This window comes from Amia ocellicauda, chromosome 12, assembly GCF_036373705.1.
Source record: "Amia ocellicauda isolate fAmiCal2 chromosome 12, fAmiCal2.hap1, whole genome shotgun sequence".
NCBI lineage: Eukaryota > Metazoa > Chordata > Actinopteri > Amiiformes > Amiidae > Amia > Amia ocellicauda.
Genome location: NC_089861.1, coordinates 9,420,924 through 9,434,543, shown reverse-complemented (window position 1 = coordinate 9,434,543; position 13,620 = coordinate 9,420,924). Strand labels below are relative to the sequence as shown.

Here is a 13,620-nt window from a genome sequence, read left to right as displayed (position 1 = left end):
AAGGTCCTCTCATGCCCACCCCCCCAATTGTCACCACTGTGAACAATACTCAACCTCTCATTCAAATCCTGCAACCTCCCTCCGCTCCACCCTGCCCCCCACATACCCTCACTCCCCATCCACAATACAATAGTCAAAGTGAACCAAAATATCATGAGGGGGCTTGCCATAAGCTGTACCACCTCACGTACAAAAACAAAACAAGATGTTTGCAGTTACAATAGAAAATATAAAAAACAAAAGAGTATGCAAATCTGACTGGGTATGGAAAGTCACAGTATCAGGAAAACATATTCAGTTCCATACACTGAAGTTATGGCACAAGTTAGCCCAAGCAAAGCTAACGCATCGCCTTTGTAGCTTCCCCCAATTAAGAGAGGCAAAATGCAGGGTCCTATAAGTAGTGGGGTTCATGAGTACTGTAGTATGCTAAAAGAGTGAAAAAGAATCAGCTTCATCTGGAGTAAAAGACAGACGATCCCCACCACAGTTGACTTTCAAGACAGCAGGCTAAACTAAGACCTTATCCACTCCATAGGAACGAAGCTTCACCCCGACTTCACTAAATGCCCTCCTCCTCTTAATTAACATAAAAAGACAGCTTTTGCCCCTGCACAAAAAACAGAGTTGACCTTTGAGTCGTGCAGGACCTGTTGGAATCTCAGGGGGAACCAGTATAAATGCGTTGTTCTCTACTTCACTCAAGAAAACAGTAACCATTGGTGGGCATCAAGGCTGGAGACCACTGTGGAATTGTCTGCTGAAGAAAGTGGATGGGATCGTCACCTTCGGCCCATTCAGGTAGACCCACCAGCCTAACATTACAGCGACAGTTTCTGTTTTCAACATCCGTCATCTTATCCTGCATGGCATTAATACGAGGCCTGCATTGATTAATTTCTGCTAGTTTCTATAGTCAAGGTAATGCACGTGATGAAGTTGCGTATGTTTTGTTAGTGACAGCCCGTTCTGTCACACCTTTGCTCTCCTGAATATCTACACAAAGTCAGTGTGCTATCTCTTTTCACACTTCCATTGTCCGTGGTGATTGCACAGTTCTCTGACCCCACATGGTGGTTCTTCATTGTCATATCTACTCAAAAGGACAGCTCACAGATGTTGATTGATCAGGTGGTTGTTAGTTTCTGTTATTAGACCATAGAAAGAGTTAGACTAACTCAGTCCTATGTTTTGGTGTCCTCTAGAGGGCAGCAGTGGTTACATTGCAATTGAGAAAATAATTAGTACAGAGCTGGGGTATTTAACTAGCATACTAGCAAACTCTATAATAAGCAAGTATCCTGTTAGTACACTTCTTTAAATTCATGGCAATCTACCCATACAAGTTCTCATATATATCCATGGTGCTACCACCTACTGCATTTTCAGTAAATGGTTGTACTGCGGAAGGTAAGAGTTGTGGTATAGTTGCTGGTTTCTGGTCTGTATCTCAAAATACCTATTTTTCTTGACATTTAACATCACACAACACTTATGGTTAGTAGCAACCGACCAAGAAGTGATACAATAAAAATATCACATACGGTTTGAGCGATAGTAGCCAGTCAAATGTATTGTTTTGCAATTTTTCCTCATTAGCCAGTCCTATTGCAAATGTATGGAATACTTATGCAATTTTTTTCATGTACTCTCTACAGTGAGGGAAAAAATATTTGATCCCCTGCTGATTTTGTACGTCTGCCCACTGACAAAGAAATGATCAGTCTATAATTTTAATGGTAGGTGTATTTTAACAGTGAGAGACAGAATAACAACAAACAAATCCCGAAAAACGCATTTCAAAAAAGTTATAAATTGATTTGCATGTTAATGAGGGAAATAAGTATTTGATCCCCTATCAATCAGCAAGATTTCTGGCTCCCAGGTGTCTTTTATACAGGTAACGAGCTGAGAATAGGAGCACTCTCTTAAAGGGAGTGCTCCTAATCTCAGCTCGTTACCTGTATAAAAGACACCTGTCCACAGAAGCAATCAATCAATCAGATTCCAAACTCTCCACCATGGCCAAGACCAAAGAGCTGTCCAAGGTTGTCAGGGACAAGATTGTAGACCTACACAAGGCTGGAATGGGCTACAAGACCATCGCCAAGCAGCTTAGTGAGAAGGTGACAACAGTTGGTGCGATTATTCGCAAATGGAAGAAACACAACATAACTGTCAGTCTCCCTCGGTCTGGGGCTCCATGCAACATCTCACCTCGTGGAGTTTCAATAATCATGAGAACGGTGAGGAATCAGCCCAGAACTACATGGGAGGATCTTGTTAATGATCTCAAGGCAGCTGGGACCATAGTCACCAAGAAAACAATTGGTAACACACTACGCTGTGAAGGATTGAAATCCTGCAGCGCCCGCAAGGTCCCCCTGCTCAAGAAAGCATATGTACAGGCCCGTCTGAAGTTTGCAAATGAACATCTGAATGATTCAGAGGAGAACTAGGTGAAAGTGTTGTGGTCAGATGAGACCAAAATCGAGCTCTTTGGCATCAACTCAACTCGCCATGTTTGGAGGAGGAGGAATGACCCCAAGAACACCATCCCCACCGTCAAACATGGAGGTGGAAACATTATGCTTTGGAGGTGTTTTTCTGCTAAGGGGACAGGACAACTGCACCGCATCAAAGGGACGATGGACGGGGGGAACGTCAGTCTCGAAACCTTAATGACTTGGAGAGGATCTGCAAAGAGGAGTGGGACAAAATCCCTCCTGAGATGTGTGCAAACCTGGTGGCCAACTACAAGAAACGTCTGACCTCTGTGATTGCCAACAAGGGTTTTGCCACCAAGTACTAAGTCGAAGGGGTCAAATACTTATTTCCCTCATTAACATGCAAATCAATGTATAACTTTTTTGAAATGCGTTTTTCTGGATTTTTTTGTTGTTATTCTGTCTCTCACTGTTAAAATACACCTACCATTAAAATTATAGGCTGATCATTTCTTTGTCAGTGGGCAAACGTACAAAATTAGCAGGGGATCAAATACTTTTTTCCCTCACTGTAGCTCAGCTGCTAATTAATGTATTTAATGTACTCTCTCCTTAAAATGACATGCTTGTTAAATTAAACTTTGTTTTGCAGTGTGGGTAGGCAGATTCACCTGACATGGTTGGTTCCAGGTTGCAGATGACATTCATTCATTTGTATTCTCTCTGTTGTGACAGCTTGAAGATAGATATGGAGTTTCATCAGGTTCTGGAGAATAAATGTAATGATTTTCAGATGTATGCTAAATATGAAACTGGTTTATGGCATTCTTCGTTAGTCTTCAATAGAAATCAATGGAGTGCCTGTCCAAACTGTACACACCTCCAATCATAACTCACTTCATTCAGCTGAAACCTTCAATTTTCTCTAGGGTGAATTACTGTTTAACAAACTGAAAAGATTTCTGATGGTGAAAATTGTTTCCACAGTCATTATTTTGAGACAGATCATACAAATGTCTAATGGTTAGGGATACCACAATTAGAGGTTTAATCATTACATTACAGTTGGGTTAAATACTTATAAACATTTTAGAAATATTACACAGTCAACTATGGAATATAAGTATATAAGTACCCATCATTTGTACATGTTCCACAAACATGTTTCACAAAGTTTTTATTTTATAATCCTCAGCCATTCAATGTAGTATTTTACTCCCATTGATCTTCAGTACCAAAATACAATTCCCAGTACACTGTTGCAATATAACAAGTACTCCATTCAGTTAAGAAATTCAGTTAGTTTCCGCAAGCATTTAATGTATATTTTAAGTGTTTTCTACACATGTACATTAAAAATAGTTTAAATATATACATCTTGTAAGATGTCAGGGGATTTCACCTTCCATCTAGCACTGTGTACAGCGATTTAGGACTAGAAGTGCATGCTTAGTCTAGTCTTCCCTTTACATATTAATGTTGAATACTCAATACGCAACGAGAGAGCTGGAACATATATTGCTACATAATTGAGGGAGGTTCTTCTGCTAAATAAATCCCTATAACATCGTTATGCTAGTGTTTCATTGCTTTATGTTATGTAACTTTAGGAGGAACGTCACATGGCTAGGTGATTGCTTGTGGTTGCATGCTAAAATACCTTGTTGTGCAGAAAAACAGTTTAAATCCAGTTCCGATTTAAACCACAGTCCTCAGCAGTTGGCTGGTATTGTTGAAAGTACACACTGTGTGAAGAGTCCCTGTCTTTCAGTACGCTAATACTTCACAATATATTTAGAAAATGTGAAAATGAATCATAACTGTGTTTGTTCTGCAGTGTGGTAATACTTTGAAGAGAGTAGTGTTGGCAAAATGATACATTGTTCTGTAAAACAGTGCAGCTCATTTACAATGGAGAAAGCACAGGAAAAAAACTAAAATTAAAACATGGTGGGATTCATACACAAAAATACAATCCTGACAGGAAGCAACATTCAACTCTCATGGTCTAGCCTTCTTCTTTGTGTAAAAAAAATACAGAAAAGCTTGCTTCCCTGTGCACACAAGACGTGCAGCCACTTTGTGCTGTGGAAGGCAAAAGCTTTCAGGAGGCTATCAAAGCTGAACCCGCATTACCAATTTCCAAGTAGATCTAGTGAAAACCCAGCAATCATCTGGTATTTTAAACATCTAAGGTACATGGCCCTGACGTTTCTAGTATTCTAGTAAATGAGGTAATTCTGGCCAGTTTTGGAAGCCATGCAGTCAGTGTTTTCCCCAACCAAGCAGTTTTACGACAAGCAGCTAACAAAGAAGGCAGCACTATTAAATGCATAAAGGAAGGAATACATGCTAGATATGCCATTTCTTTACGTGGGATTTTTTAAAGATTGCTCCAATTGTACATTGATAAAGAATTGGAACAGTTACTTTTAGTGAAGCCTGTACCAACATCCATGAATCCAATGGTTTAGCAAAAGAAAATAGCGATCAATTTTACCACACTTGCTAAAACTCGGTAGAAAGCTTTAAAGCCTCAAACAACCAAAAGGTTTTTTCTCAAGAGTAGGATTAATTGTCACAAAGATGAGAGCAGCTCTGTAAACAGATTCTGGTCAATAAAGCACTTTGATCCCTAAGTTCATATAAAGTATCTGTGTTTCTTCTCTTCAGTTCTGAGTGCATGGTTGGGAGTGCATTAATAATGTAATCTCTATGCTTTTTAAAATGACTCATTCTTGATACTAAATGTGATAATTTGATATGATAAAAAAAGTAATGGCTAGTACTTTCCATTCACAGGTAAATAAATACTTAGTTGAAACACAAAATTACACACATTAAATATATTGAATATTAAACAGAAATTTTGAGAGGTAAAACATTTTAAAAGAGCGAACATTTGAAGATATGGTCATAATCCCTTTACCTGACTAAGTTTCTGACAAGCCCTTTAAGGACACCAGATATCAATACACCTACACCTGGCAGCTGTTTCAGTCCTGGTGTCTGGCTGAAGGTCATGATGCAGAGACTTGCCCCATGGCCGTGATTCTTCAGGTCTTGCAGACAGTTTAAAACTAAAGTAAAGTCACTGTCTATGTGCAAGGTCTATCTGCCGGCTATTTTAGTCTTCCATGTTAATACTGATTATGTATTTTTCTAGAGCTCAATTCCTGGCAATAAGGATGGAAGATTACAGATATGTTAGAGTGGATTCCGCACATGATTACTGATCTGGGATTGTATGAATGAATGATCTTGTTCCAATACAGCCTCCAATGCAGCATTTAAGCCAAAAACCTGGTTACCTCTGCTAGGAGGCTGAAACTTAGCTGCAAATGGATCTTCCAGCAAGAAATTACCCCAAGCACACAACAAAATTCACAAAGAAATTGTTAATTGACCACAAAATCAACATTTTGCAATGGCCATCTGGGCCTGAATCCCTTGAAAACCTGTGGTTTGAAATTAAGAGGGCAGTCCATAAGTGCAGACTGAAGGATATCAAGGATCTGAAATGATTCTGTGTTGATGAACACTCTAAGATCAGTTCCACTGTGTTCTCCTAATTTATCAAAATATAGAAAAAGTCTCAGTGCCTTATTTCCTGGGTGAACAAAGTACTGAAAACAAGGGTGCCAATAATTGTGACATTTAATAATTATGGAAATAAATGTATAATTTGAATTTTTTTTAATTTTAGTAGATCCCATTATATATTTCACATGTTGGACAATTACTAAATAACTTGTGTAATTTATTTTATACAGCATTTTTTGCTCATCTTTATCAAGGTGACAATACTTTTGGAAGTGAATGTATATATAGGGGTCTGTAAACAGGAAACATACATAACTCTTATCAAATATATTGAAAACAAAATGAGAGAATCATTTTGGTGACTGCATGTATGTAGTTATGTATGTATATATAATGCTATGTTGCAGCATTTAGCTGATACACTTACTTCACAGAGTAATAATTTCACTAAAGTCTTACTTTAGATCCTGAAAAGGTTCTGCACGGATATGAGGTGTTTCAATGGAGTGTCCAAAAACTGCTCCTTCGGTACCTGAAAAGCAAGTGAGAAATATGTCTGTTTAAGAACAAGTCAATTGCATAACAATTAAAATTAACCACATTCTTAAAATGTTAAATGAGAGGCCTTCTCTCTCTTCATTTATTTCACTATCTCTCTCTGAAGTTTCATAGCTGACATTCTGTTGATCAAGCTTTCCATCCTTCAGAGGTTTCATCTGTACAACCACATTCTTTAACTCCTTGCTGATGTACTCATTTCTTAAGATTAACTGCCAGGCGGAATGAAGACCATATTCAGTTTTTGCCATTACAATAGAAACGTACTACTAATATAGCTTCATTTTGTTTCTATGCAACTCTGATATGTTATGGAAACTGTAAACCAATTAAGTTCTTAAAAAAAAAAGCCTTAAAATACTTTTTAAGGATTTCACCAATTAAACTCTCCCAGGCATGCTTGAATAAGAATCAACTTTCTGAACACAACTTCACTTTCAGTTCATCATTAAAAAGCATCTTCACTGCAATTAAAGCAATACCAGCTATTGTTTTAAAGGAACACAATTCACATTTAAATTTACTTTGTCACATAACTAAGTATAGCAATTTATAGTTTTAAAAATATTACCTCAATAACTGCACAGAAAATGTGGTGTGAAACTTTATGAAATCAACTTAGATTTCCATCACGCTGGCCTAACAACTCTTATATTGCGTAAAATAAAATGTTTATTTGCATACAGATCTGAAGCAGTTCAGATCATTAGCATGAGTGGAATGAATTCATATAATCAAAATAATGTAGTATGATCACAGAAATGGTCATATTCAGCAACCGAAAACAAACCTGAATTTCACCTCACCACCCCTCCATTAAAAAAAGTAACCTGCCAAGTTATGAGTAAAATGATGAAATAATTACTAATTTCTGAAATTACCAGATCAAACCCACACATAACATGATTGCATTCAGGGTTGTAGTTAGACCCTATTTAGTGGGGCTTCAGCCCTCCTATATTTTCTCCCATCCCCACGACCAAAGCATTTTTAAATCCACTGATAACAAGATAAACTAATGTACAGGATTTAGGACCACACATATGCTGCTGATTATAGTTGTAACAGTCATTGCAGCATTATTATGAAACCCACTCCAGGCAAGCTGCGCTTACACAGGACTCAAAACATTGGCATTGGTCATTGGAGTACCTGTCAATAAATTTTTATACAGCCAATCACTTTGCAGGAAATGCTTGCCAATATTTTTTTTTTTATCTGTTATCCTGAATGGCCATGATTGTGATGAAAGTAATTATTTTACATTTTAAAGTTACAAGAATTATGGAATTGCACAGAAAAATTGCAGGTACTTTACTTTTACATTCCTACTAGCACATTAGTACATACAGTGGGGGAAAAAAGTATTTGATCCCCTGCTGATTTTGTATGTTTGCCCACTGACAAATAAATGATCAGTCTATAATTTTAATGGTAGGTGTATTTTAACAGTGAGAGACAGAATAACAACAACAAAATCCAGAAAAATGCATTTAAAAAAAGTTATACATTGATATGCATGTTAATGAGGGAAATAAGTATTTGACCCCTTCGACTTGGTACTTGGTGGCAAAACCCTTGTTGGCGATCACAGAGGTCAGACGTTTCTTGTAGTTGGCCACCAGGTTTGCACACATCTCAGGAGGGATTTTGTCCCACTCCTCTTTGCAGATCCTCTCCAAGTCATTAAGGTTTCGAGGCTCACGTTTGGCAACTCGAACCTTCAGCTCCCTCCACAGATTTTCTATTGGATTAAGGTCTGGAGACTGGCTAGGCCACTCCAGGACCTTAATGTGCTTCTTCTTGAGCCACTCCTTTGTTGCCTTGGCTGTGTGTTTTGGGTCATTGTCATGCTGGAATACCATCCACGACCCATTTTCAATGCCCTGGCTGAGGGAAGGAGGTTCTCACCCAAGATTTGACGGTACATGGCCCCGTCCATCGTCCCTTTGATGCGGTGCAGCTGTCCTGTCCCCTTAGCAGAAAAACACCCCCAAAGCATAATGTTTCCACCTCCATTTTTGACGGTGGGGATGGTGTTCTTGGGGTCATAGGCAGCATTCCTCCTCCTCCAAACATGGCGAGTTGAGTTGATGCCAAAGAGCTCGATTTTGGTCACATCTGACCACAACACTGTCACCCAGTTCTCCTCTGAATCATTCAGATGTTGGCAAACTTCAGACGGGCCTGTACATGTGCTTTCATGAACAGGGGGGCCTTGCGGGCGCTGCAGGATTTCAGTCCTTCACGGCATAGTGTGTTACCAATTGTTTTCTTGGTGACTATGGTCCCAGCTGCCTTGAGATCATTAACAAGATCCTCCTGTGTAGTTCTGGGCTGATTCCTCACCATTCTCATGATCATTGAAACTCCACGAGGTGAGATTTTGCATGGAGCCCCAGACCGAGGGAGACTGACAGTTATTTTGTGTTTCTTCCATTTGCGAATAATCGCACCAATTGTTGTCACCTTCTCACCAAGCTGCTTGGCGATGGTCTTGTAGCCCATTCCAGCCTTGTGTAGGTCTACAATCTTGTCCCTGACAACCTTGGACAGCTCTTTGGTCTTGGCCATGGTGGAGAGTTTGGAATCTGATTGATTGATTGCTTCTGTGGACAGGTGTCTTTTATACAGGTAATGAGCTGAGATTAGGAGCACTCCCTTTAAGAGAGTGCTCCTAATCTCAGCTCGTTTCCTGTATAAAAGACACCTGGGAGCCAGAAATCTTGCTGATTGATAGGGGATCAAATACTTATTTCCCTCATTAACATGCAAATCAATGTATAACTTTTTTGAAATGTGTTTTTCTGGATTTTTTTGCTGTTATTCTGTCTCTCACTGTTAAAATACACCTACCATTAAAATTATAGACTGATCATTTCTTTGTCAGTGGGAAAATGTACAAAATCAGCAGGGGATCAAATACTTTTTTCCCTCACTGTATAAACCAATCATTTTGGTGAATGTGCTAGTTACAATTTCAGAAACTTCAGGAACACGATTTCCTTGACATGATGTTTGTTAATTTAGTTAATACATTAATTCCAATTAAAATAAATCAGTGAGATTATGAATTATGTATACATTGTTTAAAATTCAGATATTTGTAGTTCAGGAGTCCCCCAAATCAGTATTTATTGCAAGGTAGAAAAAGTATGTATGTTTTCTCCTTGTGTTAGTATATTATCTATTTTTTCTCATTGTTTCAGTGTCTTATTTTATCTTTTTGTTTCAGCAAAAATAAGTGAATACAAATCTTTTTAAAAAGAATGCAGCTTCTGTAGACCATCTGAATGCAAAATTTAATATTTTAAAGAATACCGAAATCTTCACAGTCCTAAAGGTTAATAATAAGCAAAAGGCACAAAAGCAGACAAGATCAATTAAGGTGAAGTGGGAAATCCATTTGAGCCAAATTATTGAATTGGAGTATTTGGATGACATTACAGAATATTTTATAATCAAGGTAATTAGTATTCTCTAGTGGATTTGTTTTTCTGTTGACTGGTGTTTGGGAATTGCAGGTCTATATTGTTTTTAAGTCCTTTTCTCTAAGTCCTTTAATGCTATTATTTATGATAAAATAATCTTCCAGAACTCAGGTTTGGCTTTAGCTCCATTATCTTGTGTATAGAAAAATACAATTTATCCAGACATATGGATCACAAAAAGTAATTATGTAGAGTACAGAGTCATTACAGAGTTAATGTGACTGGTATTAAAGGCCAATAGAGTGCTCTTTATGAAGAGAATTAGGAACTGCAAAGGCAGCTATTGATTTAAACGACAGTATTATCTGGGTTTTTGAAGAAGCTGAATACACTTTGGTAGTTATATCTGGGATACCAAGTCAGATTTGTATATTTAATTAGTGAATAAATGTTCCTCTGCCTATTTAATCTCTTTCCACAGCAATCCATATCAAGCGTGAAACATCCACATAATATTTATATTGTTCTATTTTAACATGGCAACATCCTACCTGTTACCCTTAGTTTTTCTGCACCAATGCTGATTTCTTCTTCATCTGCAGAAAATAGCACCTTCCCACCATCGTTGGTCTTCACTTCAAATCGTTGGCATTGTGCTTCTACAGACTCTGGCCCTGTAAATGAAACAATATTCCTTGCATTCAATAGTGCACTTGTTGTAACTTATTTATCAGTCATTATTTAGCAATGTTTGTAAACAATTACAATTGCAGAATTTTTCACATAGTAAAGGATATCAAAACCTATTTAATTTAGCAACTATGTTTTAGCACCCACCCAGTGAGTCAGCGTTTCAGAGAGCTGGTTACGGGAATGAAACATCTTTTTTATTTTGTTTACTGTGATTTCTCCTACGCCCCATTCCTTTAGCTCATACCGAGGACTTCACCGTATCATGTCCGCACTTGTTACTTCTTTGAACCAGGATGTATGCTTTATATTTTATATTAATTGCAGTGTTTCCCCTACCATTATAGTGGGGGGCAGCCCATCCCCCAAGCTCATGAGCTGCCCCCCTTGAATGACAGGGAAAACACAAGTGCACATTCTCCGCCCTCCACACTCATTCACATTAAGTACATGTTAACAAATGCATAATTACATCATTACATGACATAAAGATCATGTATAATTGAATTGTATTATTTCTTCCTACTTCAGCCACAAACAGCTTCACAATCTGTACTATTAAAAACGTTAACACCAGCACTTTCTAGAAAGCCACATGACAGTTTCATTCATTGTAAATTATTTCTCCCCATAGATTAGAAAATACTTACATGAAAACACAGTAATTTGAGAAGAGAAAAATGTAACACATGAGGAGTTGCCATCTTATGACCTTTTATTCATATATATATGCCCTTGAAACTATTATCGACTCACCAGATTGTGAAGATGACACCATCAAAACATCAAGTGACTTAATTAATACACTAAACAGTTTTGATTTCATGTTAATGTTGCTTTAATACGCAAGATTTTCAGTTGGACTGATCTTGTTTTCGGTATTCTACAACAGAAAGCAAGCGGTGTTGTATTTTGTAGGATAGTTGATAACCTTTCTACAGACATCACCAGAATGAGGACTGTAAGTACTTTCTAAATGCTATTCACTGATGCTGCAAAGTAAGAAAAAAAAGGAGTGACATATAAGCTGACCCTACACTGAAGTATCAAAGCCTATACAACAGGATTCTGTATAATATACTAGAACAAATGTCAGGTCTGTATCTTTCAGTTTCAAAACAGTTCCCCAGAGGGTGTTGGGAAATGACCTTTCACCTTGAAAACACTTGAATAAGCCTTATTTCAAAGCCTCCGATAGGCCCCTGTGTGCAGTCAGTCACTTGGCCCGCCCCCATTTCAGCCCAAGTACACTGCACACAGGAGAAACACCCTCTTTGCCCTTTCAACGAAACACTGAGAGCCTTACTGCTGTGTTGTTTGAAAGTCTTTCAAAATGTTCAATATATATGTACGTATTATTAATATATATATATATATATATATATATATATATATATACGCCTATTCTTATTATTACTATTGTTTTTCTTAATTATTATTATATTGCGTAAGCTAGCCTTACCGTAGTTCATGGTCCCGAGTCCCTGGACTGGAAGCTGGCGACTGCCCCTTCCTGGGTTTCCACGACCATCTGTTGAAGACGGATAGGTAAGTAGGTGAAATTCAGGGCTCTGAATTTCACTCACCACACCTCCTGTACCTCCGACCAGAATCGGTGAGTAACCTTGGGTTTCCGCCGATTCGCCTTTCCGTTCACAGAAGCAAGACGTGGCTACTGGGGCTCCAGTAGGACTACATACCAGGCTCCATTTTTAGCATTGCAGCGGCCTTGCCACCCAACAACACTGTACCCTAGCCCCTGGCTCCGGGTCTACACTGTGTATGTGTGTGTGTATGCTTGTAGATTCTGGTAGGGTTCTACCAGTCTCCTTCGTAGGCTCTTCTTCTTGTGTGTGTGCAATTGTTATGGTGTTATTCAGTTTTAAATAAACTGCCGCTGCCGTTTATTTTTCCTGTTGTCCATGCTTCTCTGTTTTAGCTGCCACCCGTGTGCAGAGACCTCAGATCTTTACTAATCACAGCACCGGTCAACCTACCTCAACTTCTGGTCGATGAAATACAACCCATTGACATCTCCAACCCCCCTGACATCGTCTGCCATTGAACCAGCTCAATTACCTCAACAGTTTGCACTATACCTGGCTTATATTAATTATATATAACCTTTGAGAGCAGAGTTTCCATATTTACAATGGAACCTGCTGAGGAGCTGGCAGCAGTGGGGGCATGTGTCACTCTCACTCCCCTTCCGAGTTGGCAAGTTTTCTTCACTATGGTGGTAGCTGTGCCAATAAACAGAGACACAGACTGAAGTGGGCCATAGGCATGCACAGCAATTCGGCACATAGCTCACAGCCACTTCAGCGGGGGCAGGGGCCCCTCCTCTAGGACACTCCCACATGCGTCCGCCCTGCCTTTGCCGTGCTAGTCTCCATTCTGTCACTCTCCCCCACAACAAGAGACCTCCAAACCACCACTACTGAGGATTTCCTGCTCAGTTCCTATGCAGCAGAGGCGCAGGCTGTGCACATTCAAAATACATCTAGCCTGCTAGCAGTGTATGTGGCGGAGCTGGCAGAGATTGGAGTGTACTTTGCACATGTCTGGATGCTCGTTGGTGGCCAGGTTTGGCTCTCCCAAGCCAGAGTGCCAGAGAAGGACAAGTTGCACTTCCTCATCACACCCAGAACCCCAGGCTTCACATTCAACCCTGCAGTGGAGGCAATGCTGGAATGCTCCAGGAGGGTCAAGAAGCAGTGACAACAGATGGCTCAGGTCCACCCACGCCAGGGTCCCTCTTTTACAGCAGTGCCTCTGTGCCTCTTCATTCCAAGCCTAGACCACCTGGTGATGCAGACCTCCCAGCAGCCTTCCCAGTTAGCTGCCTCCTGGCCCTGGGACAACGTAGCAGTCTCTGGCTTCCCTCTATTCCACGTAGCAACTCAATAATTGTCTCTCGCGCAACAACGCCACTAGGGTACTTCAAAACA

The 13,620-nt window shown here is 39.4% G+C and overlaps 1 protein-coding gene across 1 annotated transcript in view; it reads right to left on the bottom strand.

Moving 5' to 3' along the window:
- sgcz (sarcoglycan zeta) overlaps window positions 1-13,620 on the bottom strand; it is an 84,073-nt gene that overhangs the window by 6,714 nt on the left and 63,739 nt on the right. The window contains exons 4-5 of the mRNA XM_066718284.1: window positions 10,531-10,653; window positions 6,450-6,522 (exon numbers count right to left, since the gene is read on the bottom strand). Of these exons, the coding sequence (XP_066574381.1) occupies window positions 6,450-6,522; window positions 10,531-10,653 (196 nt within the window). The remainder of the gene's footprint in view (window positions 1-6,449; window positions 6,523-10,530; window positions 10,654-13,620) is intronic.